The sequence below is a fragment of the Syzygium oleosum genome, unplaced genomic scaffold (assembly GCF_021117445.2).
Source record: "Syzygium oleosum isolate NSW1041296 unplaced genomic scaffold, Sole_v2.1 Sole_v2.13, whole genome shotgun sequence".
NCBI classification, from domain to species: Eukaryota; Viridiplantae; Streptophyta; class Magnoliopsida; order Myrtales; family Myrtaceae; genus Syzygium; species Syzygium oleosum.
Window position 1 is genome coordinate 3,190,570 of NW_026607497.1, and position 27,124 is coordinate 3,217,693.

The 27,124-nt window shown below is 39.9% G+C and overlaps 3 protein-coding genes and 1 pseudogene across 5 annotated transcripts in view; all 4 read left to right on the top strand.

Annotated features, from left to right (window-relative positions):
* Positions 1–4,658, top strand: part of LOC115687700 (G-type lectin S-receptor-like serine/threonine-protein kinase At4g27290) — a 68,647-nt gene extending 63,989 nt beyond the window's left edge. The window contains exon 6 of the mRNA XM_030613339.2: positions 4,451–4,658. Within this exon, the coding sequence (XP_030469199.2) occupies positions 4,451–4,643 (193 nt within the window). The 3' untranslated portion in view covers positions 4,644–4,658. The remainder of the gene's footprint in view (positions 1–4,450) is intronic.
* LOC130134597 (G-type lectin S-receptor-like serine/threonine-protein kinase SD1-1) lies at positions 2,502–4,373 on the top strand (annotated as a pseudogene).
* Positions 4,659–9,334: 4,676 nt separating the features above from the next.
* On the top strand, positions 9,335–26,896 carry LOC115687695 (G-type lectin S-receptor-like serine/threonine-protein kinase At4g27290). Of its 2 annotated transcripts, none has more exons than XM_056316900.1 (7): positions 9,335–10,752; positions 10,958–11,086; positions 11,172–11,287; positions 11,360–11,570; positions 25,735–25,972; positions 26,058–26,208; positions 26,344–26,896. In XM_056316900.1, the coding sequence occupies exons 1-7, from the start codon at positions 9,465–9,467 to the stop codon at positions 26,647–26,649; spliced, it is 2,439 nt and encodes an 812-aa protein (XP_056172875.1). In that variant the 5' UTR covers positions 9,335–9,464; the 3' UTR covers positions 26,650–26,896. The 2 variants fall into 2 exon arrangements, with proteins under 2 accessions (XP_056172875.1, XP_030469194.1); XM_030613334.2 differs by lacking the exons at positions 25,735–25,972; positions 26,058–26,208; positions 26,344–26,896 and adding exons at positions 11,725–11,962; positions 12,048–12,198; positions 12,334–13,046.
* LOC115687696 (G-type lectin S-receptor-like serine/threonine-protein kinase At4g27290) lies at positions 22,053–25,655 on the top strand. Of its 2 annotated transcripts, none has more exons than XM_056316896.1 (7): positions 22,053–23,546; positions 23,717–23,854; positions 23,977–24,101; positions 24,152–24,374; positions 24,516–24,753; positions 24,840–24,990; positions 25,123–25,655. In XM_056316896.1, exons 1-7 carry the CDS (start codon positions 22,265–22,267, stop codon positions 25,486–25,488), a joined length of 2,523 nt encoding a protein of 840 aa, XP_056172871.1. In that variant the 5' UTR covers positions 22,053–22,264; the 3' UTR covers positions 25,489–25,655. The 2 variants fall into 2 exon arrangements, with proteins under 2 accessions (XP_056172871.1, XP_056172872.1); XM_056316897.1 differs by having other exon boundaries at positions 24,164–24,374.
* Positions 26,897–27,124: the final 228 nt, after the last annotated feature.

The window sequence follows — 27,124 nt, forward strand, 5'->3', positions numbered from 1 at the left end:
TTGGACATGTAAGAGAGAGCAGGATTAAGCTGTGGTTTTCTCCTCTCTTGATTTTGCAAACTTATCCAAATTTGCAATTTTTCATGTCAGAGAGTATATAAACCCTGTAAATAAAGAATCTTGATACCATGCGAGAAAGTACAACGTAAAAAAGTTTAAATTAATATGTAAATAGAGAGCGCAAGTATATAAAGCGCATACAAATCTTGTAACCAAGTGTGGATACTTTAACTTTTCCATATATCAACCATCCAACGGTGAATGTGTAACTTCTATTTAACATTGACAGTGGACCTAATAAAAATCCAAAATAAAAAATTATTTTAATTCATTACAAAACGCAGGTGACGCGCGTAGCGCACGTTGGTTGTAGTTATCCTTTATTGTAATTGTGTTTAAACGAGGGAGGAAGTAGATATGATACTAACAAAAATGGCATACTTTTGTTATGAATACTTTGGCAACCTAAAAGTGGGCAACATATTTACTGTTTATAATAATAATATAGATAGATAGATAGATAAATAATTTATCATGGTAAAGTTTTAACAAAAGTCCTAAGACATAATAGATTTCAATGATTTGTTATCCTTCTTTTTAACTTTTGAGATAACTTTACTGTTTCACATACAAATAAAATTATTATATTATTTATAGAGAAAATTTCAAATAAAAGTTCGAAGTGGAGTGATTTTCTCAAATGAGGAGTCAATGTGGACCTTTGTTTAGACTCTTTGACAGTCTAACACAATAAGCATATGCTGTCGAATCCCAACCTGGGCATCCTCTGTTGTACAGTGCCACCTTTGCAGAGTAGTTGTTAACACCATTGAAATGTTTAAAACCTTGTTGAACTCGGGTGAACCATGCCTATCTTGTAAAGACCAATGCGCCGAAGAGTCCAGATCAGCAGATCGTAGTGGGTTAGTCATACTTCATTCACCTGCTTGGTTCTATCTGCTGGTGTTCCATAGACTTGTAAATATGACGCCTTTTAAATCTGTTGCACCATGTCTGACTAAAAAGTCAACATTGGCGTCATGATCTTTCCAATAACAACGACTGTTACATTACTGTACGCAGAGCACATATGCTAAGTGGATTAAGCAATGACGATTGACGTAAAAAGGTATTCAGACTAATATACCAAAGGTGGCTAACACGGCTCAAACTACTGCTCCGTGTAGAACATGTGCTGGCCGAATTTGTTCAAGGGAAATTGAAGAACCCTTCCTCTTTTCTTTTGAGCATTTCACGCTTGTTTGGTCATCAACCAGTAATGCTGTGTTTGGGAGTGTGGGGGTGAAATAAATGTGGGTGGAGAGTATAAGAAAATTCAAAATTCCCTCCACCCTCTCTCACAATTTTAAATTCTTCTCCATTTTCTACCCAAAGTTGCATCGCCTCCATTTTCCTTCATCTCCCAAACAGAGCCTAAATGCTCCCTCTAGAAGGTGTTGAATTACAAGCATGGGCTAGTTCAACACAACGAATAGTCCTGCTTGGGGAAGATTTGTCAGTTGTGAACCCGTCTCAGTCGTTAGGAGAGAGATATGACTTTCTTGCATTGCGTGAATAGACATCTTAAGTCTCCTAATCAACAACTCTCGACCAAGTGTACATTCATGACCCTTGATTACATATCCCACTCGAAGTTGCTGGTGATCGGCTCTATTAAAATTGCAGAACATTCTGTAAGGTAGACTTCAGCTAGATATTCATGGTAAGCATCTTTTGTTTTTTAAAACCGGCACTGACCAGGAGGATCAAGGGAAAAATGGCAGAGGGCTTTATGGAAATTGGAAAGCTTTCATTTTTGCCTCTTTTTCACTCTCTGTGTGTCATATTTATATCACTAACTTTTCGATCGCATCTGATACCTTAAGTTAAGGCCAGTCCCTTAAAGATGGAGAGACATTGGTCTCTCCAGGCCAAAGCTTTGAGCTTGGCTTCTTCTCTCCAGAAAACTCCAAGTACAGGTACTTGGGGATATGGCACAAATTTAGTCCTGAAACAGTCGTTTGGGTCGCCAACAGAAACAAACCACTCACCGATTCAAATAGTGTTCTCACATTTAGTGATGAGAGGAATCTAGTTGTTCTCAACCGATCAAAGAGGGTCATCTGGTCTTCCAATTCATCCAGGGTTTTAGAAAACCCAGTTGCACAGCTGTTGGATTCTGGTAACCTTGTCGTTTCAGAGATTACAAGTTCACATTCTGGTGAATGCTCATGGCAGAGCTTAGACTATCCAACTGACACCCTTTTAGCTGGTATGCAAGTGGGATGGAGCCTCAAAACCGGTTTCGAATGGCATCTGACTTCTTGGAAAAGCACGGATGATCCTTCCTCTGGAGACTTTACCTATGGAATAAATGTTAATGGGTTGCCCCAACATGAATTGCGCAAAAGAGGCTCCACAATAATATTTCGAGCAGGGCCATGGAATGGAGTCCATTTCATGGGAACTCCGGTGAGTGAAAATACCCTTTTCAGGCCAATATTTGTTAACAATGAAACAGATGTATATTTTGATTTTAAATCTTCAAGGGATGATATCATCACCATAGTCAGATTGAATCAGTCTGGTCTTGTGCATCGTTTTCTAAGGCAGAAAGGGAGCTCTACATAGGATGTTATGATCTCATTTCCCTGTGATCCATGTGATAACTATGGACAGTGCGGTGCTAATGGTGTCTGCAGAAGTAACAAAGACCCTATAAACCAGTGCTTGCAAGGTTTCATGCCCAAGTCCCAAGAAGAGTGGCAAGTACTGAATTCAACCGGTGGGTGCATTAGGAAAGCTTAGTTGAATTGCTCTCATGGAGAAGGCTTTCTAAAACTTTCAATGTTGAAGCTACCAGACCTGGTAGACTTCTTGGTAAACAAGAATATGAGCATTGCGGAGTGCAAGGTGGATTGTCTAAAGAACTGTTCTTGTATGGCTTATGCTAATTCAGATGTTAGAGGAGGAGGGAGTGGCTGTTTGATGTGGTTCGGCGATCTCATTGATATAAGAGAATCTGAACAAGTCAACAACGAACAAAATATTTACAAAAGATTACCTGCTTCTGATTTAGGTAGATATGTACATAGTGATTCAGTTAGCAATCTCTTTTCTATGCTGCGATGATCTTGCTTTTTTGTTTCAATTGTGTACAAAGTAATGCTGGATTAATCATGATCTTGCACCAGACTATTTACTACTAGTTTGCTTATACTTTTGCTGCACTATTTTTGGTTGCTTCTTCAGCTTATGATCATAAAATTTTCTGAGATTAGTTAACGCACTTTTTCTTGGCTATTCTAGATTTCATCCACAGATCTGTCAATAAGAAAAGACTGTTGACTGTCATAGTGGCTTCAGTCATTTCTGGATTGTTCATAGCTGGTTTGGCATTGAGTATTATGAAGAAGACCAGAATGAAAAGAAGAGGTAAGCTTGTTCGTAATCCAGTCCCCTATTTGCTGTGAAGATTTGAGCTGAAATTCTGTTGTCAAACCATGACCAACTAATTTTACTTTCATGTGATAGATAGTGTTCATCCTTGTAGGCTTGCAAAGTCAGAAGGAAGACAATGATTTACAGACAATTTACCATTCTTTGATTTTTCTACCGTTGCTGTTGCTACTGGACATTTCTCAGAGACCAACATGATTGGAGTGGGTGGCTTTGGCTTGTAAATTAATCTATGAAAACTTGCGAGTTTAAAGAACCAGATAAGCTTATGCAATTGAAAAAAAAAAATGCAGGGAGATCTCTCCATGGGTCAAGAAATAGCGGTGAAGAGGCTGTCCAAAAGTTCATGACAAGGTCTGGAAGAGTTTATGAATGAAGTGCTCCTAATTGCCAGACTTCAGCATAGAAATCTGGTCGGGCTTCTTGGCTGTTGCATCGAGGGAGACGAAAGAATGTTAATATACGAGTATATGCCAAATAAAAGCTTGGATTATTTCATTTTCGGTTCAAGCTCATTGATCCTTTTCATTTCCTTTTCACTAGACCCCCATGCTATCAGTCTGTATGTCATTTGTGCCTCTGCATGGATATTCAGCCAAATCGCTAATTGATGAACTCATTTTCTTTAGAGTGCCAAGCTGAAGTGTTAAGACTAACACTGGGTTGAACATGTGCAGATGATAACAGAAGCTTCTTGTTAGCGTGGAAAAGTCGCTTTGACAGTTCTAGGAATTGCAAGAGGACTTCTCTATCTTCACCAAGATTCAAAACTAGAAGTCATTCACAGAGATCTCAAAACAAGCAATATATCGTTAGATGCTGATCTCAATCCTGAAATCTCAGACTTTGGCCTCACAAGAATCTTTGGAGGCGATGTAAGAGAAGCGAGAACGAGAAGAATCATTGGTACCTAGTAAGTTTCTCATCTTGATCAACGAGCAACTGTTCATGAACATCGGGTAGATTTAAGTGTGCAATATTCTTAATGCAGTGGCTATATGTCCCCGGAATATGCTTTTGATGGAAAATTCTCTGTGAAATCCGATGTTTTTAGCCTTGGTGTGATTTTGCTAGAGATAGCAAGTAACAAAAGGAACAGAGGGTTCTGCCATCCTGATCATCAACACAACCTTCTTGGGCATGTAAGTACAGTATGGTTATATAATCTCATGTCTTTTATATGATGTTTAATGACATGAATGGATTTGTCCTAGGCATGGTTGCTGTGGAGCACAGGGAGGTCCTTGGAGCTTCTGAATGAATCTCTATGCGACTCCTTCATCGCATCCCAAGTAGAGAGATGCATTCATGTTGCTTTGCTATGCATCCAAAAGTTTCCGGAGATGGGCCAACAATGTCCTCAGTCGTTTTCATGTTAGCGAATGAGGAAGCAATCTTGCCACAGCCTAAACAGCCCGGGTTCTTCATGGAGAGAGCTCCATCGAGCACAGAGACATCTTTAATAATGGAAAAATTGTACACAAGGAATATCGTCACAATCACAATGCCGGAAGGTCGATGAACATCCGGTCGAGGATGTTGCCTGCAGTGCAGAATCTAGTCAAGCTTTCTCGGTGCATGAAGGTAAAAGGATCAGAAGATGGTCTCCAATCACTATAACTAAGCACTTCGATGAGTGAACGGTGCAGTGACCTACACTCTTCATCATGTTCTCAAATTTTAGATAACAATGCTAAAAACAATCTGAAAAGGTTCTTAAGGCATGGATTGCAGTTGCGTCTTCCGTGAAACGCGATATTTGTGTACACGAATCTGTGGCTTCCTTGCCGATATTGGACTGTTTAGCGCGAGATGAGGGCTACAGTAAAGGATTATCGTTTTTATGATTCAGTGGCTCAAGCAACTTGGTGAAGGCCTTTTTACTAAAATTCATTGCCAATGATTGTTCATAGAGATAAATAAAATCGACCCTCTAACCTTCTATATGAGTAGTGGTTATATATACTGCCTTAGGAACTCGGCAAAATGATCTCATAACTTCGGGAGAAGGGGTGCTCGCCTATCTTTTGATTAGGAAAGCGGCACATACCAGGGGGTAGCGACTGTTTTATTAAAAACACAAGACTCTGCTAAGTGGTAACACGATGTATGGAGTCTGACACCTACCCCGGTGCTGGAAGGTCGGAAGGAGAAATGTTATAAGCTTTTGAATGTTAGCCCCGGTAAACGGCGTTAGTAACTCTAAAGTGTCGAGTATATGTTGCTTGGTCTTAATAGAACGAGTCCAACCACACTATCAGGCCATCAATCAAAATAATAAGAGCAACAAATTCTATTGTCCTGACTTTATTATCATGTCCAGCTGAAGAGCCCCATAATGGCAACATGTGCGAAATAGGCCCCAATGGCAATGTTCCATTTCGACCGTCCATAAACAAAGCAATGATTTGTGATCCAAGAAAGAGAAAAGGAATAACATGCAAAACAATGTGGGACTTTCAGACTAATTTATTGCCCAGTCTAACGACAAAAAGATCGGATGATGACTGATATCTAAAACATGATTCTTGACTATTTTGTTTTGTACACGTCTTTTGACGTACTTTCAAAGTCACAGTTCAGCTAGAGGCCGTTTCTATGATCTCGATGGTACGAAGGAACACGTGGTAAATCAATGTATATTACAGTGAGGCAGGGCTGTCAAAAGAACACGGTTGAACACCTGACCTGGCCCAAGCCATCATAACTGTAGTATACATGACTTACCGCGTGTCAAACACTGAGCGAGGTACAAAATTATTGAATGAGTTGATCTTTGAAGTCAAATTTAACGTGTCCATCATCACTCAAGTCTATTGACTTTAGCTTTGTTAACGTTGAACAATTAACGCGGAAATATACACGTTCTTGCAACTAAATCATCACGAAATTAAACAAGGAACGATAAATGACATTAAAAATTTACATGATTCGATTCAAATGTCGATGCCTACTCTACGGAAAAGCCAGCAACAACTAATTTATTAATAATCAGAGAACCAGAGTTATAATCGCTCATACGCTAACGTACTTTTCACACCTAAATTACATCCAAACTCAAAGTATTTATAAATAAACAGCTCAATTGGACATAAAAGTCACATTACAAAGTAATTTCCGAGCGCCTTGCTCTCTTTCGTGCGTCCAAGGAGGAGACCTCTCCTCGGCTCGTTGTTAATCCTTCTTATGTCTTTGTTGTGCGTCCAAGGAGGAGTCCCCTGTACGGCTTAAACAAGCGCTGCCCTATTATGTCTTTGTTGTGCTACTTTTATGTTGAAGAAGAAAAGAACACACCCCAACGTATCTTGTTGGGTCTATATATCAATTATAATTCAAGATTATGATCTGTATAAGGTAACCCCAATCAAAATCTGCCAACGGGCATGGATTTACTCAATCATAAAACATATTATCAATTGACCGGTTTGTTTTATATATATATTAAACCGATTTGTTATAATTAGACCTATCAAATGAATTGGTCGGATCATAAATGATCCAATCTAAATTGACCCATTTAACCCGTTTATGAACCATTTAGTTCAATGCAAACTTCTCGACCCGTACCCGACCCAATGCATACTCGACCTACCAGTATTGCTAAAACATTTTCATATTTAACAAAATATATAAAAACTTGTTTCTTATGATTTTTTAAAAATTTATGCTAGTTTACCATTTCTATAATTTTTTTTCCAGTTTTTGAATTTTTTGTTTTTTATATTTTCTTTTTTCTTTCTCTTTTTTTTCTTTTTTTTTTCTACTAAATCCGGTGAGGGGCCGATCAACGGCTAGCTACGGTGGAGATAAGCGACCGGCGACCGACAATGACCAGCGGCCAATGACAACTGATGACTGGAGACGGTGGTGACCGATGATCGGCAACGACCAGAGATGGCAATGATTAACAACCGGTGATAGCAAAGACCGACAGTGACAGCGATCGACGGCCATCGAAGACCGGCGGTGAGCAGTGAGCAGCGATCATGGGTGGAAACCGGCGACTGGTAGTTTAAGTTAATAAATTATATTTGCCCCAAAAAAAAGTTAATTACTTAAATGGGTCTATATGGGTTGAACAGAGGTTTGTTGCAAACCCATGTAAACCTAGGCTTTAATGTTTCAAACTCAGTTTGACCAATTTTAAAAATTTTAAGTGACCCATATTCAATCTGGGCCCACTAAACCTGAGTTAATAAATGGGTTAGTGATCCATATTAACACCTCTAGTTATAATATTAAATTTTCTATAATCTATCAAAAGAATATGTACATCTCTAACCAACAACTAAACCCAACAAATTCATCCCTATCATATACACCTCTGAAATATACAACTAACTAAGTTCATACCTAATAATCCCACTATCAAAATGCCCTCGCGATAACGCAAACACTTACATTCTATTGACCGCTAACCAAGGCACCTGAAGCATTTAAGATGAATGTAATGAGCAATCATGGCTCAGTGAGTAAGTAGTACATCTCTTTTAAGCAAATCAAGTATCTACTATGCACTTTTACAAAACAATACCATAACTCAATATCTCAAATCCAGTATATAATACACATAGAAGATCAGAATGAGTTATATTGCTTTAACACAATCATATAAATATCAGAAACATTCATTAAACCCATAATATCCTAACAAATATCAATAGTCCAATCAATTGATCAATATCATAATAAAATACACGTCAATGATCTATTCCATCAACGAATCTATTGCTCAATATTAATTCACGGTCATGACACAACACCTGTTGACAAGGTGATCAAGATTCTGCCTTGACAAGATCTCCACCTATTATCAGTTGATGACTTGGCCACAAAGGACATCCTCAAACTAGTATGCATAGCCGGAAACCCCTAATCGGGTTCACGGCGATATCAAGCATCAAACCATCCCCATTACGAGAAATCTTATCCAGACTCGATCTCATAAACCAGAATTCATTTCACAAATCAAACATATCTTTCGCAACTCAGCTCATTTGCTAGAAATATTTTTCGTAAAGCATTTCGGAACTCATTTTATAATCTAGATTCCTAAAAATAATATATATATATATATATATATATATATATATATAAATTTTCACAATACCTTTCATAATACGTTTCTAAAATTATTCACAAATAACCAAATAGTAGTAAATGATCGATCCAGATATTTATGCAATAAAATGCCATTTTATAACTCATATTATAACACTTTTGAAAACTCGAAGAAAAGCTAAGCACCACTCACTCTGAAACGCCTACAATCAAACTATGAAAGTTACTCGAATTATCGAACTTGCAATCCCATCAATTAAGCGAGAAACATCATCAAAATCGAGTAAAACGCTACCTTAACTACCGATTAAACCAAGCTTATTTGTTAACAAAACAACTCCCATGCGTCAACAAAACTCTTGTCGGAAACGGATATTCAAAGTTATCCGTCACGCAGAACGTAAGCGCGAAACTTCAAAATTTTGGTCTAGTCAAACCGTACTCCGGAATCAATTTCTATCAAATCCTATAACTCCACAACCTTCTAAATTATCATTTTCATATATATCCACAGCTCGACAGCTGCTCAATCGAATCTCACAGTTAAAAATTATATATCTTCAAAAATATGGTCTAACTCCGAAATTTATACCGATTATATGAATTACGGGCTTGAATAGTTACGAGACGCTGCAAAACGTAGTCAATCCGGCTTGTCCGAAAGAATTTTCTTCTCTCTTTTTTTTTTCCCTTCCTTCCTCTCTTTTTCCTCTAAACTCACGACTTCCCTTTCCTTTTCATGTCTCGGTCTCTTGAGAAACTTTTTTTTTTTTGACAAGGTCAAACCCCCACTATTACATAATTCCGAGAACCTCAGTTTGACATTTCAGTCTTCTTGATCTGTGCCAGCGTTCGGCTTGGACTTTACACCCATCTTCCTCCTCTGGCTTAATATACAAAATACGAGGAAAAGCAGGAGAAGATAGGTGGGAGGCTTCAACAAAATGCAAGTAGCTCCTTTCTCTACTTGCTTTTACTGTTCTATCATCTTTGTGTCATTTGTGGGGGGCTTGTCTTATGGAGCTGACTCCTTGAGTTCCGGCCAGTCTATGAAAGATGGAGAGACATTGGTTTCTTCAGGCCAAAGCTTTGAGCTTGGCTTCTTCTCTCCTAGAAGTTCCGAGAACAGGTACTTGGGGATATGGTACAAGATCACTCCTGAAACAGTAGTTTGGGTAGCTAATAGAGACAACCCGCTAGCTGATTTGAGTGGTGTTCTCACGTTTGGCCATGAGGGTAATCTAGTTCTTCTGAACCAATCGAAGAGTGTTGTTTGGTCTTCAAATTCGTCTGGGGTTCTAACCAATCCTGTTGCACGGCTCCTGGAGTCTGGAAACCTTGTTCTTTGGGATAACATCAGTTCAAATCCCAGTGACGCCTATTCGTGGCAAAGCTTTGATTACCCGTGCAACACGCTTTTGGCCGATATGAAACTGGGGTTGAACTTGAGAACCGGGTTTAAATGGTATCTGACCGCGTGGAAAAGCGTGGATGACCCTTCCCCTAGCGACTACACCAGTACATTAACCGATCAAGGGCTGCCACAGATTGTAATATTCAGGAATGGTTCGACAAAGACATATCGTAGTGGCATGTGGAATGGAGTCCAGTTCAGCGGTCTCTCAGTGGCAGCGAATTCCATCTCGAGACAAATGTTGGTTGACAACCAGACGGATGTCTATTTCGCTTATCAAGCTCTGAATGATGGAATTATCACCAGAGTTAGTCTGAATGAGTCCGGGTCATTACAACGACTTGTGAGGCCGAAAGAAAGTGCTAGTTGGACTGTCATGTACACGATTCCCAGTGATCCATGTGACAACTACGGTTTATGCGGAGCTAATGGTTTCTGCAGAAGTAACAGATACTCAAGATGCGAGTGCTTGCAGGGTTTCACACCCAAGTCACCGGAAGAGTGGCAAATGCTTTATTTTTCTGGTGGCTGCATGAGGAAGGTGCCCGTGAATTGTTCTAAAGGAGAAGGGTTTTTCAAACTTTCAAGGGTGAAGCTACCTGATCTGGTTGACTACTCGTTGAACGAGAGCATGAGCCTCGAGGAATGCAAGGTTGAGTGCTTAAAGAATTGTTCTTGTACTGCTTTTGCTAATTCAGATATTAGAGGAGGAGGGAGTGGGTGCCTCATGTGGTTCGCGGAACTAATTGATGTTAGTGACTTCGAAGATGCTTCTTATGAGCAAGATCTACATATACGTCTATCAGCATCAGAATTAGGTACGTGAATCTCATAACTGGTTGAGCTATTGCTTTGATGTGTTTTCCTCCTAATGTCATGTGAGGCACAAATACGTACTTCTCATTTTATTAGAGCTTGTCGAGTACTGATTTTAACAGGCCAAAATAGAAATTTGGGTTGCTCAGCTTATGCTACAGGATATTAATTGAAGATATTTGAAGTCATTATCCTTTGCTATTGCAGATTCCTTTCGTGATACCGCCAAGAAGAGAAAGCTGGTCATCACCACTGTAGCTTCAGCCATATCTGGATTGCTATTGCTGGGCATTGCCCTTGGGATTACAATCTGGAAGAGAGGAATGAAAATAGGAGGTACAACAGCATGTAGCAGCAAAATGAGCCAGTTTATTTCTTTCAATTATATAAGGTCTACTGATGGCAATAATTTTGTTACTAGGCTTGAGGAATGAAATTGACTTACCACTTTTCGATCTTGATACCATTACTGCTGCTACTAACAATTTCTCTCCAAGAAATTTGATTGGAGCTGGAGGCTTTGGTTCAGTCTACAAGGTAACATGATCCATGCGACATTAAATTAAGTTTATACAAGAAGATGGCCTATTCTGAAAGCCAATTATGCAGGGAAATCTTTCCACAGACCAAGAGATAGCAGTGAAAAGGTTGTCGAAGGATTCTGGGCAAGGACTTGAAGAGTTTAGGAATGAAGTAGCCTTGATTGCCAAACTTCAACACAGGAATCTCGTCAGCCTTCTTGGCTGCTGCATTGACAGAGACGAAAGAATGTTGATTTACGAATACATGCCAAATAAAAGCTTGAATAACTTTATCTTTGGTCCGTGCCTCTTAATTCTTCTTGGTTTTTCCATTCACATGTGATTAGTTTCTATAGATTGATACCTCTCATAAGTCTTATAACTATGTGGTGCATATATCCGTGCAAGATATCGAACACTTGAATTTTCTATGGGGTTGTTGAATGTCCACAGATCACGACAAACGCTTCTCGTTGGCATGGGATAGGCGCTTTGAGATTATTATTGGAATTGGACGCGGAATCCTTTATCTCCACCAAGATTCAAAGCTACAAGTCGTTCATAGAGACCTTAAAACAAGCAACATTTTACTGGATGCCAACCTAAATCCCAAAATTTCCGATTTCGGATTAGCAAGAATTTTTGGAGGTGATGCAAAAGAAGCAAGAACAAGAAGAATAATCGGAACTTAGTAAGTTGATTATCTTAGTTCATGTGTTCAAAAGTTAATGAGATCGAATAGATGGGCTAATTGAGATATGATTTTCTTAATGCAGTGGATACATGTCCCCAGAGTATGCCTTTGATGGAAAATTCTCTGTTAAATCTGATGTGTTTAGCTTTGGAGTGCTCTTATTGGAGATAGTTAGTGGGAAAAGGAACAGAGGATTCTACCATCCAAGCCACCACCACAACCTTCTTGGACATGTAAGTTAAAGCGGGTAGCCAGTAGTGCTGCCTGAAATATAAAATTTACTTTGATAAGCTGGTAATCTGAGATTGCATTTCAATTCTATTGTCATGGGCGATCGAGCAATTTGTTGATCAGCTACTTTGTTCCAGGCATGGCTGCTTTGGAATGAACGCAGGGCATCGGAGCTTCTGGATGATTCTTTAGCTGACTCCTCCATTATATCTCAAGTAGAGAGATGCATACATGTGGGTTTGTTATGTGTCCAAAAATTTCCTGGTGATAGGCCATCAATGTCTTCCGTGGTTTTCATGTTAGCAAATGAAGAAGCAATATTGCCACACCCTAAACCGCCCGGTTTCTTCATGGAAAGAAGTCCAACAAACTCAGGTGCAACTTCACCGAGAGAACTCTATACAGACAATCTCATCACCATAACAATGCCAGAAGGTCGATAGAGATACCAGTGATTGGAATGTTGTCCGGCTCCTTTCTCTCCCGAGTGGTTTTAGCAGGGAAATTCTAGCACTTAAATTCAGAACACATAGGATGGCACCTGAGGATATCAATAGCCGCAGGGACGTCTTGGCACAATGAGGTTTGTACCTGTCTGTGGCTGAGGATAGAATCTAATGGGTTCTTATAAGTTTATGGACAGATGATATCTATCGCAAATGTTTGATCAAAAGACTTGAAGTTTTCAAGCATCCCACTAGACCTGGCTTCATTCAGTTGAGTGTTGAAAATGTAGTACATGATAGTGTTAATTATTGGTACGATCTTCCGATGTGCGTATTTCCAGCATGTGCAGCAAAGGTAGAAGCAGACTGAGCCCCACAGAATGATAACGATTAGAAATTTTTCATTTCTTCTGTTATTTGTGCTGTGGTGAACTCCGTGGTAACCAGGGACTAGCCTGTGGAATAAGAGCATAGTGCCGGGTAAATTGATTTTTTTTCCAAGACATACTTTTCCATGTGCAACTTTCATGCTTGAGACAGGTGTGAGGAGCTAAATTGAAGAACAGAGCATCGGGAGGATGATCTCCCACTTGTCTTTAAAAAAGCGAAATTGTCTCGGCAATTGCATGATTTCCCTATCTCCACCAAGAGTCAAAACTTCAAGTCATTCACAAGGACCTGAAAACAAGCAATATACTTTTTGGGCGCTATTCTAAATCTTAAAATTTCAGACATAGGAATGGCAACGAGAAAGAAGCAGAACCGATAAGTACAAATAATATGTTTCTTAGATGCTCGCTGGTCGACTTTAGGACAGTTTCGAGACATGATTGTTCGATAGTGGCTATGCCACCAGCATATGCCTTTAATGGGAAATTTTGCGTGAAATCTGATGAATGTGGATCTGGATTGCTTTTGTAAGAGATAGTTAGTGGTAAAGGGAACAGAAAAGATCTACATGCGAAGTCACCACCGCAACTATTTTGGGCAATCAAGTAGAAGTATATGATAGTAATGTTCTTTCTTCTGATGGGTCAATTTCTTTGATTTTGTTAGCCTCTGGGGATTTATTCCCAAGCTATAGAGCTTCTGCTGCTGATTTTGAACTGAATGGGACAGGATTAAATACGAATATAGGAGAAAGAACTGTTGACAAAAATATGGAAACTCTGAATCTGGAAGGGCAACAACCTTGTTTGTAATAAAAACAGACTAGCTGGGATCTATGCAGACATAACATCACATGAAGACTCTACTGTACGAAGGACATTGTTCTTTCTTCCTTGGAAATCATTGTAATAACCATTCCAAAATTTGCATGACTCAAAGACAAACTTAACCAGCACACATGAAGTCGGACAAATGAGCAAGACATCAGTACATTCGTAGCATTCAATATCGCTTGCAACAAATCCAATTGCATGAAAGCGCATTGTACAGTGGACTCTGAGAAAATAGAGACTGGAGTGATAATAGGACATGGTCAACCATCTTGGAACCATCCAGGTCAAACTGAAATTGCATACTTTGACTGCTACGTCACAAGAAGGTGAATGTTAGTCGTAGAAGGAAATTACGCAGAAATTCTTGCTCTGACTTTGGTTTCGTCTGAACAAGAAGAAATTTTGAATGAGTTGACGCATGACTCGTCTTAATGTACACATCACTGCTCTTAATGTCAATCTTCTTGATCTTGTGGGAACCTGCAAGGTGGACTTTCTGCTAAAGGCCTTTGCACGTCACTGCATATCACCAAATCCCTTTAAGCTCAAGGGCTTCGCGTTTCCCCAAAGACTTTCTGCTAAAGCCGAACCAGTTGCCTTCCCTAATCTGAAACAGAAATGGATTTAATTATGAGGAGCAACATAAGATCGGTTGAAGGCTTCAATCAAATGCAAAAAACTCCTTTGGTCACCTGCTTTTATTGTTTTATAATCTGTGTCATTGTTGAGTCGTCATTTGGAGCTGATACTCTGAGTTCAGACCAGTCTATGAAAGATGGAGAGACATTGGTCTCTACAGGCCAAAGATTTGAGCTTGGCTTCTTCTCTCCTGGAAGCTCCAAGAACAGGTACTTGGGCTTTAAAGCAAGATCACTCCTGAGACAGTTGTTTGGGTTGCTAAAGACCAATCAACCAACTGATTCAAATGGTGTTCTAATATTCATCAATTTTTGGCCAAAATTGGCCGGATAGACTATATTGGCAAATTGTCAAAAGTTTTATGACTAAGTTTGCCAAGTTGAAAGATTTTAAGACAAAATTAGCATAAGCGTGATAGTTTTAGGATTTTTTTGGTAATTTTTCCGGTATATTTCAGCTTAATGTGATAGTATTAAATGTGAATCCAAGATAAGGAACATCGAAGGGAAGTAAAATTTGCTTGTATAAAATAAAGTAGCCAGAAATTATGCAGACATAGCATTACGTGAAAACCGCAACCTGGGGATGACATTACTGATTCGTCCTTGGAAATCATAGTTGTAAGGTGCTGCTACGAATCGGGCTGGATGAAACTCAACTTCTTGAAACACCTGTTCGTACGACTGAAGAAGTCGCTGCATGGGCTTTGGTGGCTAGCCCTAATAAGCCACCAAGTGAACCATGAATATACTATGCTGGAACTGTCAAGGGTTGGGCACACCCTTGACAGTCTGAGAATTAAGAGCTTTAGTGGCTTGCTTTAGGCCCACTGTGGTTTTTCTGATGGAAACGAAAAATCAGGCTGAGGTTATTCAGAGAATAAAGAGAAGACTCCATTTTCAAAGTTGTTTTGTAGTTAATCCTGTGGGCACGGCGGGAGGCTTGGCTATTATGTGGGATGAAAGAATTTCACTGGAAATAGACTCAATGTCTAAGGAATTTGCAAATTTGAGGTGTAAAGAGGTGGTTAGTGGAAAGGAAATGAGAGTTACATTTGTTCATGCTTCTTATTTGTATCAAAAAAGGCTACAACTTTGGGAGGAATTGCGAAATATAAGTTCCATGAATGTACTGCCTTGGGTGTGTTTGGGTGACTTTAACGAGGTGCGGTTTTACTGGGAAAAAGTTGGAAAGCGCTTGGCTGAAAACTATAGAATGAATGCTTTTCGGGATTGTCTAGATGCTTGTTCATTGATGGACATTGACAGTAAAGGGTGTGCATTCACTTGGGCCAATAATAGAGAAGGGGACGAGTACGTTAAAGAACGACTTGACAGGGTGGTATGTACGATTGAATGGAGGTTGATGCTCCCTGAAGCGGAAGCTTATGCTCTCCCAGCAATAGGATCAGATCACAGTCCTATACTTCTATCTCTTTGGGCTAACCCTGTAAAATGAAAAAAGGAATTCAAGTTTGAAGTCTTCTGGCTTGAGAGTGATGAATGTAGAAAGGTGGTGAAAGAAACTTGGAGCTCTCCCACTCACTTTGAAAAGGATTTAGTCGGGAAGTTGCAGGCCATAACTTTTGCTCTTTCCAAATGAAGTAAGAAGAAATTCGCGAATGGACATAGGGAAATCAACTTGCTGAAACAGGAACTACAGTGGCTGACAAACAATACCATGGGGTCCTTTGACAAAGTGAGAATCAAAAACCTACAAGAAGATATTGATTATTTATGGAGGTAGGAAGAGATGTATTGGGGGCTGCGATCGAGAATTAATTGGTTGAAATGGGGAGATAGAAACACAAATTTTTTTCATGCAACTACCATTCAGAGGTGACAGAGGAATAGGATCTCTATGCTTCAGAATTTAGAGAATACATGGCTATTTGAGCAATGCCAGTTGAAAGAACATACTATACTTTTTTTCCGAGATCTATATCAATCTATCGGCCCTCGAAATTTCTCCCCAGTTCTGGATCAGGTATCTCGACTGGTAACAGAAGAGATGAATCACCTCTTGTTGGCTGAGGCAACCTTGGAAGAAGTAACGAATGCAACTTTCCAGCTCGGCGCAGCAAAAGCACCGGGGCCTGATGGCCTTAGTGATTTGTTTTATCAGCAGAATTGGGAAGAGATTAAATGGGATATTCTAAAGGAGGTGAGGAATTTCTTCAACACTGAATCCCTGCCACCAGATTTAAATAAAACACACATCTCCCTTATCCCGAAAGTCCCGAATCCAGAGAGACTAGATCAATACCGCCCAATTAGTTTATGTAATTTTGGCTACAAGTTTATCTCAAAAGTGCTGGCTAATAGACTCAAACCACTTCTACCAGAACTTGTTGCAATGGAACAAAGTGCTTTCGTCGGCGGGAGACAAATTCAAGATAACATCTTTATTGTCCAGGAGGTGTTGCATCAAATTAGAATTCGAAAGAGAAGAAAGAAATTTCAAGCGGTTCTCAAGTTAGACATGAAGAAAGCCCACGATCAAGTGGAATGGGATTTTTTGGAAGCATGCCTAATCAAGATTGGCTTTGATGAGAAATGGGTGGGATGGATTATGAAATGTGTCACAACAGTTTCATTCAGCATTAAGTTTAATGGAGAACCTCTCCATTACTTCAAACCTTCTCGAGGGATTAGGCAAGGGGATCCCCTATCTCCCTACCTTTTCATTCTGGTGGCAAATGTACTGTCCTCATTAATGAAGACAGCTGTGGACAATGGAAGTATCACAGGGATTAAACTGAACAGGTGGTGTCCCACCCTTTCTCATTTACTCTTTGCGGATGACTCAATATTCTTCTTGAATGGTACAATTCTAGAGTGTCAGAATTTGGTATCTATCCTGAATCAATATTGCCTAGCATATGGACAAGCTATAAACTTAAACAAATCGGGGATTTTCTTTGGTAGTGATTGCCCCCAAACTCTGAAAGACAATATGGCAAGGAAATTGAGAGTTCCTGTTATTGACAAAACTAGCAAATATCTTGGAATTCTTTCGGATTGGGGAGTATCGAAAAAACAAATGTTTGCTTAGATTTTAGGACGAGTCAATTCCAAACTAGAAGGGTGGAAGGAAAAACTAATGTCAAAAGGTGGTAAAGAAGTTTTACTTAAAGCAGTGGTTCAAGCATTAACACAATATGCCGTGTCTCTTTTTAAGATCCCGATTTCTATTTGTAAGGCTATTGAACAGAAAATTGCTTCATTTTGGTGGAAAACCAATGAGACCAAAGCCGGAATTCACTGGAAGAGATGGGATATTCTGAAGACAAGAAAGAATAAGGGTGGCCTGGGATTTAGAGATTTGCCCTCCTTCAATAAAGCAATGTTAGGAAAGCAAGCTTGGCGTCTGAGTAACAGTCTAAACTCTCTCTGGAGCATTCTATTTAAGGGCCTTTATTTTCCTCATAGAGATTTCTGGCATGCGGAAAAGGGACAACGCCCCTCATGGGGTTGGCAAAGTCTAATCCTAGGAAGAGACTCCATCTCACCCCAAGTGCTGTGGGCAGTAAGGGATGGTTCACAGATAAGAATCAGGGAAGATAAATGGCGGAAGAGGGGAATCATAGGAGGTCCTGCTAATAGAGATGAACCACGTTTTGTCTCTGAACTCATTATTAGTGAGGCAGGCATATGGGATGAAATAGTTTTAACTGAACATTTTGAGGATCAATTAGTGAGAGAAATCCTTGCTATCCCGATTAAACCCCAAACAGAGAAAGACCGGCTTGTATGGACTGGAACTCAAGCAGGCAAGTACACAGTTAAAAGTGGATACAACTACATTCAAGAGAAAGCAAATAAACAGAATGAAAATCAAGCCTCAACTACTTTTCAACCTCCTCCCACCCTCTGGACAGATATATGGAAATTGCACTCTCCACCCAAGGTTAGAATTTTCATGTGGAATTTATGCCAGAATTGTCTCCCAACTAAAGAGAATTTATTTCGAAGAAAAGTTATACTTGATCCCACATGTTCTTTATGCAATCGAGGCGTGGAAACTGTGGAGCACCTGTTTTTATTGGGCAAAAGTACAATAGAAGTGTCATAACTTGTGTACGGCGATCACTTTGGTGCCATAACTTTTTTTCGGATCACTTTGATGCCAACTTTTTTGAAAAACGATCATTTTAGTGCCAATGCTGACGTGGCTCGCCGGAAATCCGATGTGGCGCCGACACGGCTCGCCGGAGAGGTCCAGTCAGCATTAAAAACCAAAAACGATGCCGTTTAGCCCGCTAACGTGTACTTTTTTTAAAAAAAATTAAATTATATTAAATAAATAAAATAAATAAATATTAAAAAAGAAGAATAAGAAGAAGAAGAAGCCTGCAGCAGCGGCGAGGGAGCCCTCGCCACTGCTGCCGCCAACCCACCACCGCCAGGAAGGGCCGGCGGTGGTGGGCGCAGTGGTCGGCGAGGGCCAAATCCGGCGAGGCGAGACCTCGCTGTCGCGACCCAGGCAACGGTGAGGTCTGGCCTCGCCGGATCCGGCCCTGGCGAGACCTCACCTTCGCTGGGCGAGGCGAGACCTCACCGAGCCCAGCGAGGGCCGGATCCGGCAAGGTGAGACCTCGCCGTCGCTACCCAGGCGATGACAAGGTCTTGCCTCGCCGGATCCGGCCCTCGCCAACCACTGCGCCCACCACCGCCGGCCCTTCCCAGCGGTGGTGAGTTGGCGGCAGCAGCGGCGAGGGCTCCCTCGCCGCTGCTGCAGGCTTCTTCTTTTTTTTTAAAAAAATTATTTTAATTTTTATTGTTTTTCTAAAAATTAAAAAATTCGAAAAAAAGCCACATAATTTCCACGTATACAAGTCAGACCATTTTTTTTAATATAAATGCCAGGTCAGCTTTTTAGCCGGAATTTTGGCCGGAGTCACTAAAGTAATCTATTTTCCTCCAGATTGGCACTAAAGTGATCCAAAAAAAAATTATGGCACCAAAGTGATCGCCGTACACAAGTTGTGGCACTTCTGGTGTACTTTTGCCTTTTTTATTATGTCCTTGGACGAAGGAAATTTGGTCGAACCCTGTGCTAAATGTTCATATATCAAGTCAGGGTCTTACTCGAATTGAAGATTGGTTCGGGAATTTGAAAGGAAAGTCAAGCAACTCACCTAATCTAGAGCTGGTTTCTGCAACACTATGGAATATATGGAAGAAGCGCAACCAAGCCATCTTCAAGAACAGAAAACCCGACACAATCTGCCTCATCGACTCTGTTCTAGCTGGGTTGAAGAGCTTTAACAGATTGAACCCCAAATCAAGCAGGTCTGGGAACAAAGCCGACAATTTTTCAGGGACTTGGAATCCACCGCTATATGGAACTTATAAGATAAACATAGACGGAGCATACGAACATGGAGCTTCGGAAGGTTCGGTCGCCTGCGTTTGCCGTGATTCCGTCGGGAGGTTGCTGGACGGAGCAGCTCGTACGGTGGCAACGCCGTCCCCGCTGATGGCTGAGTCTCTCACTTTGTTAGAAGCCCTAACTCACTTCTTTCCCAAACGACATGAAGTCCTTGTACTTGAGTCTGACAGTTTGGACTTAGTCAATGCCTTAGAGAGTCCAGATCAACTTAGTTGGGAAGTTCACGCGCTTATCTTGAAATGCAAAGACCTGCTACGATCCTTGTCTAGTATCCGGGTTATTCATTGTTATAGAGAGGCCAACTTTGTAGCGAACTGGGTTGCTAAAGCCCACAAAAAAAACTACCTACCTTTGAATTGGGTCTTCTCCCCTCCCCAAGCACTTTGGGAGCTCTTATGTACTTATGCCCACTTATCGGGTCCTACTATCCTTTCTTAGTGAATGATATATTTAATTTTCCGACCAAAAAAAAAAAAGCAGCATGATTTGCACCTCAAGCACCAATTTAACCAGAGAAAAAAGTGGAAGCCTGGCCTATGAGCTAGATGTTGATGATTCGTAGCATTGAATTATTTCGATTCAATAAAAACACATTGCACAGTGTTATCACGACTTAATGAAGAAGAGACCAGTATGATTATACAGACATGATCAACAAACATGGGGTCTCAGGTCAAACTGAAATGTGCATCCTTTTTTCTAGAACCGTTACGACATGGTTGTAGTCAAGTTCTGAAAATTAAGATCTCCAATATTCAATGAGAATAGACAGGTTTGACAGGATTGATTCATTTTGACTTAGAGATTTTACTTAATTCAAAACTCAATTCGAATATTCAGTAAAGGAGGGATCACCAATTACTTTAATGGAAATAAAATGATGGAAATTAAAAATCCTTCATGTGACTAAGAAAATGACGGAAATTAAGATTCCTCCCCTTTATGTCACAAAAAAAAAGTTTGGGATAAATGTGTCACACGAGTATAAATTTGAAATTTTTTGTATCACAAAAACTAGATTAGGACAAATGTGTCACAATAGGTAAAATTTAGATTTTTTAGTGATTTTTTTCCTAACTATTACAACGTAATCCCTATGACAATCTAAATAGTAATAACTATAACATGATCCCTCTTGTCTGATAGCTATTACAACATGATAGTAACAACTATTGTTAAAATGTTCATCTCTTTTTTCTCACTCACTCTACCCACGTTAGATTATCAATTGGAATTAAAACTTATATTAATTATAACTAAATATATTTGTATTATTTATATGATGATAACACCGATTCTATTTATTTTGACAGAATCACATGTTACATTATTAACAAATTATTAATAATTGATAATTAAGTAATTTATGTTATAATACTTACGTTATCTTGATAACACATTGTTAATAACTTGATAGTTAACAGAATATAATTGCTTAATGTTTGGTATGATTACTAATGAATTACCATCATTGAGGGTAATTAGTAAGCATACGTACCATCACTTATGATAATTACAGACTAATTATGAAGTGCTAACATTCTCATATTATGTACTTATAACTATATTAATAGTAAAAATAGATTATTGTCTGACGACAAGTGAATTATTACCCACAAGAATAATTAAGTTACCAACATATATTTTCTATTAAAAAACATATATTTTCTATTGTAAGAGACATTATCCAGCTTCTTGATAACAGGATAGTAGAACCCCAGGAGCGTATGACTACTGTTGATTTATTGAAATTATTTCCTTTTTCAACGGTTCAGATTGACGAGAGGCGCAGAAGAAGCACCGTGGCCGAAGCTGACATCTTCCATGGAGCAATACCTGAACTGGAGGAGCATCAAATTGCACAAGAAATACAAAAGAAGAAAGGTCAGATGGACCTTGCTGGCCTTTCCTCTGGCTGATCGTTAGATCGAGAAGAAGGGAAAAAAATAAAAAAATAAAAAAGAAAAAAATATTCAAAAATTCAAAAAAATATTATTAAAAATTATCCACATCAGGTCGGCAAAAATTGACCGCATGAATTGAATTGGCACAAATACAAAAGGTTTTTGACTCAATTGATACAAAAAAAATTAGGACTGAATTAGCACAATTATAATCGATTTAGAACTTTTTTCGGTAAATTTCTTGGCCTCTAGACTTCTTGGCGCCGCCGGTCACATTCCCTCTTGTAAAGCTCCAAGAACCGACTCTCCAGTCTCCATGATCTTGAGGGCAACGACATGGACACACATCTGACTTACCCCTTCTTCATTTCTCAAGTTTTTTGTCCGTGAAGAGAAGGAAAGAGTGATCATGAGTTAATTATGAGGACGATAGGGTGAAGACCAGAGGAAAGCTTCCGTAAAATGCAAAAAGCTCCTTTCTTGTCCTCCTTTTGCTTTTTCATGATCTTCCTGTCATTCTTGGGCTTGTCATTTGGAGCCGACACTTTAAGCTCAGGCCAGTCTATGAACGATGGAGAGACACGGGTCTCTTCAGGCCAAGGCTTTGAGCTTGGCTTCTTCTCCCCAGGAAGCTCCAAGAGCAGGTTCTTGGGGATATGGTACAAGATGACCCCTGAAACAGTTGTCTGGGTTGCTAATAGAGACAACCCGCTCAATGATTCAGGGGGTGTTCTCACATTTAGCGATGAGGGGAATTTGATTCTTCTCAACCAATCAAAAAGTGTCATTTGGTCTTCGTATTCATCCGTGGTTCTAAGAAATCCGGTTGCACAGCTCTTGGAGTCTGGGAATCTTGTTCTCAGAGAGGATGCCAGTTCGAGTTCTGAAGACTATTCATGGCAGAGCTTTGACCATCCATCAGACACCCTTCTGTCCAGTATGAAACTTGGATGGGACTTCAGAACCGGTACTGAAAAGTACCTGACCTCTTGGAAAAGCAGGGATGATCCGTCCCCTGGAGAGTATACCTTCAGGTTAAGGATTCATGGGTTGCCCCAATTTGAAGTATTCAACAATGCTTCGGTCATGAAATTTCGGAGTGGTTCGTGGAATGGCATCCAATTCAGCGGTCTCTCCATCGGAGTGAATCCCATTTCGCGGCAAATCTTTGTTTATAACCAGACGGATGTGTATTTTGAGTATGACCATTTAAAGGATGGGATCCTCACCAGAATCGTCTTGAATGAGTCAGGTTTGTTGCAGCGTCTGGCGAGGAAGAAAGGAGGTGTCAGTTGGACTGTCATGTACTCGCACCCCATTGATCCATGTGAAAACTATGCGCTATGTGGAGCCAATGGTTTTTGCAGAAGCAACATATATTCGAGATGTGATTGCTTGCGGGGTTTCGTACCAAAGGTACCAGAGCAGTGGCAAATGCTCGATTGGTCAGGCGGTTGTGTGAGGAAAGTGTCTGTAAATTGTTCGAAAGGAGAAGAATTTTTCAAGCTTTCGAGGGTGAAACTACCTGATCTGATAGACTTCTGGCTAGACGAGAATATAAGCCTTGCGGAATGCAGGGTCAGGTGCTTAAAGAACTGCTCTTGTACAGCTTATGCTAATTCAGATGTCAGAGGAGGAGGGAGCGGTTGTCTAATGTGGTTCGGGGACCTAATGGATACCAGTGAATTTGAAGATGCCGTCTATGAGCAAGACTTACATATACGTCTATCTGCTTCACAATTATGTACATGAATTTCATAACTGCTATTGCTTTTTTATTTTGCTGTCTACCAGCCGTTTCATAGGGACTTCTCCCCAATACTGGATTTACGTTGCTGTCTATTACATATTTCTCAGCTTATAGTGATAATATTTACTAGATATATTAAAAGTAATTATCATTTGGTACTCCAGATTTGATCCAAATACCCACCAAAAGGAAAAGACTGGTGGTGACCATCGGAGTGACTTCAGCCATTTCTGGATTGCTCTTGCTGGGTATTATCCTCTGGACTGTAACACTAACCTGGAAGAGAGTATCGAAAATACGAGGTAAACAATCGGCAATTTCCTTCACATAGTGAAAGTATACTGTCTGGTCATTACAAATTCTCTTTCTTTTTTCTTCGTTCAATTTCTTCATGTTCGGTTATATTCAATAATTGTGTTTGTAGACTCGAGGCATGCAAAGGATGACATTGACCTTCCATTATTTGAGTTGGATACAATTGCTGCTGCTACTAATAATTTCTCTCCGACGAATATGATTGGATCAGGAGGCTTTGGTTCAGTCTACAAGGTAACATGATATTAATATAGTTTATAGCAGAAGATGGCATACGGTGAAAGTTAATCATGCAGGGAAATCTTTCAACAAACCAAGAAATAGCAGTACAAAGGTTGTCAAAGAATTCAGGACAAGGTCGCGAAGAGTTCATGAATGAAGCAGCTTCGATTGCCGGACTTCAACACAAGAATCTTGTTGGGCTTCTTGGCTGCTGCATCGAGAAAGAAGAAAGAATGTTGATTTACGAATACATGACGAATAAAAGCTTGGATAATTTTATTTTTGGTTTGATCCTCTTAATTCTCATTGGTTTTTTTCACTGCACAAAGATATTAGCCTTTCAGAATTGATTCCTTCCATGAGTCATATATATAAAACAGCAAGGAACAAACACTTGAAGCTTCTATTGAGTTTGAATGTCTGTAGATTGCAACAGACCCTTCTCCTTGGAATGGGAAAAGCGTTTTGACATTATAATTGGAATCGGACGAGGGCTCCTTTATCTCCACCAAGATTCGAAAGTTCAAGTCATTCATAGAGACCTCAAAACAAGCAACATCTTATTGGATGCCAACCTAAATCCAAAAATTTCTGATTTTGGATTGGCAAGAATTTTTAGAGGTGATGAAAAAGAAGCAAGAACAAAAAGAATAATTGGTACTTTGTAAGTAAGCCATCTTGCTTCATGAGTTCCAAAGTTCATACTTTCCACGGCATTAAGAGAACTGAAATGTGATTTTTTTAATACAGTGGCTACATGTGCCCAGAGTATGCCATTGATGGAAAATTCTCTGTGAAATCCGATGTATTTAGCTTTGGCGTGCTTTTGTTAGAGACAGTGAGTGGGAAAAGGAACAGAGGATTCTGCCATCAATGTCACCACCACAACCTTCTTGGACATGTAAGTTGAGGCTTGCGATAAGTAATGCTCTTTTGCAAACACTTTGAATGTCTTCGATGTCCAAGTCATTTCATATTGAAGTTGAGTCGTCTACTGTGATTGGAGAGTGAGCTCATCTGTTTGTGTTCTTAGGCATGGTTGCTGTGGAATGAAGGCAGGGCCTTGGAACTTACGGATGATTCTTTAGCCGACTCCTGCATTGAATTTCAAGTAGAGAGATCTATACAAGTGGGTTTGTTGTGCGTCCAGAAATTTCCCGCAGATAGGCCAACAATGTCTTCTGTTGTTTTCATGCTGGCGAATCAGGAAGCAATCTTACCACAGCCTAAGCAGCCTGGTTTCTATATGGAAGAGAAGTCCAACAAGCTCGGATTTGACTTCACCGAGAGAACTCTATACAAGTCATCTCGTGACTACAACAATGCCAGAAGCTCGATAGACACGCTATTCACTCGACATTTTTGTAAATCTCCTGGAATTCTTGTTCAAGTGGCTTAACAAGGAAATCTTTCAGATTTAAAGCCAAAACAAACAGGATGATGCTTGGCGATGCTCAATGACCATGGGGATGTCTTTGCACAATGAGGTTCGCATCTGTATGTGTCGCGAAAACGTCAGATGGAGTCTCAAATAGATGAGTGCCGAGGGAGTCAATGATATATGCACCAATTTTGGACAATGTGCATATATCAGTGCAAGATATCGAACACTTGAAGCTTATATGGGGTTGTTGAATGTCCACAGATCACGACAAACGCTTCTCGTTGCCATGGGATGGGCGCTTTGAGATTATTATTGGAATTGGACGCGGAATCCTTTATCTCCACCAAGATTCAAAGCTAAAAGTCGTTCATAGAGACCTTAAAACAAGCAACATTTTACTGGATGCCAACCTAAATCCCAAAATTTCCGATTTCGGATTAGCAAGAATTTTTGGAGGTGATGAAAAAGAAGCAAGAACAAGAAGAATAATCGGAACTTAGTAAGTTGATTATCTTAGTTCATGTGTTCAAAAGTTAATGAGATCAAATAGATGGGCTAAATGAGATATGATTTTCTTAATGCAGTGGATACATGTCCCCAGAGTATGCCTTTGATGGAAAATTCTCTGTTAAATCTGATGTGTTTAGCTTTGGAGTGCTCTTATTGGAGATAGTTAGTGGGAAAAGGAACAGAGGATTCTACCATCCAAGCCACCACCACAACCTTCTGGGACATGTAAGTTAAAGCGGGTAGCCAGTAGTGCTGCCTGAAATATAAAATTTACTTTGATACGCTGGTAATCTGAGATTGCATTTCAATTCTATTGTCATGGGCGATCGAGCAATTTGTTGATCAGCTACTTTGTTCCAGGCATGGCTGCTTTGGAATGAACGCAGGGCATCGGAGCTTCTGGATGATTCTTTAGCTGACTCCTCCATTATATCTCAAGTAGAGAGATGCATACCTGTGGGTTTGTTATGTGTCCAAAAATTTCCTGGTGATAGGCCATCAATGTCTTCCGTGGTTTTCATGTTAGCAAATGAAGAAGCAATATTGCCACACCCTAAACCGCCCGGTTTCTTCATGGAAAGAAGTCCAACAAACTCAGGTGCAACTTCACCGAGAGAACTCTATACAGATAATCTCATCACCATAACAATGCTAGAAGGTCGATAGAGATACTAGTGAATGGAATGTTGTCCGGCTCCTTTCTCTCCTGAGTGGTTTTAGCAGGGAAATTCTAGCACTTAAATTCAGAACGCAAAGGATGGCACCTGAGGATATCAATAGCCACAGGGACGTCTTGGCACAATGAGGTTCATACCTGCCTGTGGCTGAGGAAAGTATCTAATGGGTTCTTATAAGTTTATGGACAGAAGATAACTATGGCAAATGTTTGATCAAAAGACTAAACGTTTTCAAGTGTCCCACTAGACCCGGCTTCATTCAGTTGAGTGTTGAAAATCTAGTACATGATAGTGTTAATCATTGGTACAATCTCCCTATGTCCGTATTTCCAGCATGCGCAACAAAGGTAGAAACGGACTGAGCCTCACAGAATGATAACGATTATAAATTTCTCATTTCTTCTGTTATTTGTGATGTGGTAAACACCATGGTAACCGGGGATTAGCTTGTGGAATAAGAGCAT

What these genes read in the sequence shown, in the direction of transcription:
- LOC115687695 (XM_056316900.1), top strand. Translation starts at nt 9,465, where the DNA reads ATGCAAGTAGCTCCTTTCTCTACTTGCTTTTACTGTTCTATCATCTTT. An exon ending in GAGAGGAATGAAAATAGGAG is followed by an intron (nt 11,087 to 11,171) that starts GTACAACAGCAT and finishes TTTTGTTACTAG; the next exon opens with GCTTGAGGAATGAAATTGAC. An exon ending in CTTGAATAACTTTATCTTTG is followed by an intron (nt 11,571 to 25,734) that starts GTCCGTGCCTCT and finishes GAATGTCCACAG; the next exon opens with ATCACGACAAACGCTTCTCG.
- LOC115687696 (XM_056316896.1), top strand. Translation starts at nt 22,265, where the DNA reads ATGCAAAAAGCTCCTTTCTTGTCCTCCTTTTGCTTTTTCATGATCTTC. An exon ending in AAAAGAATAATTGGTACTTT is followed by an intron (nt 24,754 to 24,839) that starts GTAAGTAAGCCA and finishes TTTTTAATACAG; the next exon opens with TGGCTACATGTGCCCAGAGT. An exon ending in ACCACAACCTTCTTGGACAT is followed by an intron (nt 24,991 to 25,122) that starts GTAAGTTGAGGC and finishes TTGTGTTCTTAG; the next exon opens with GCATGGTTGCTGTGGAATGA.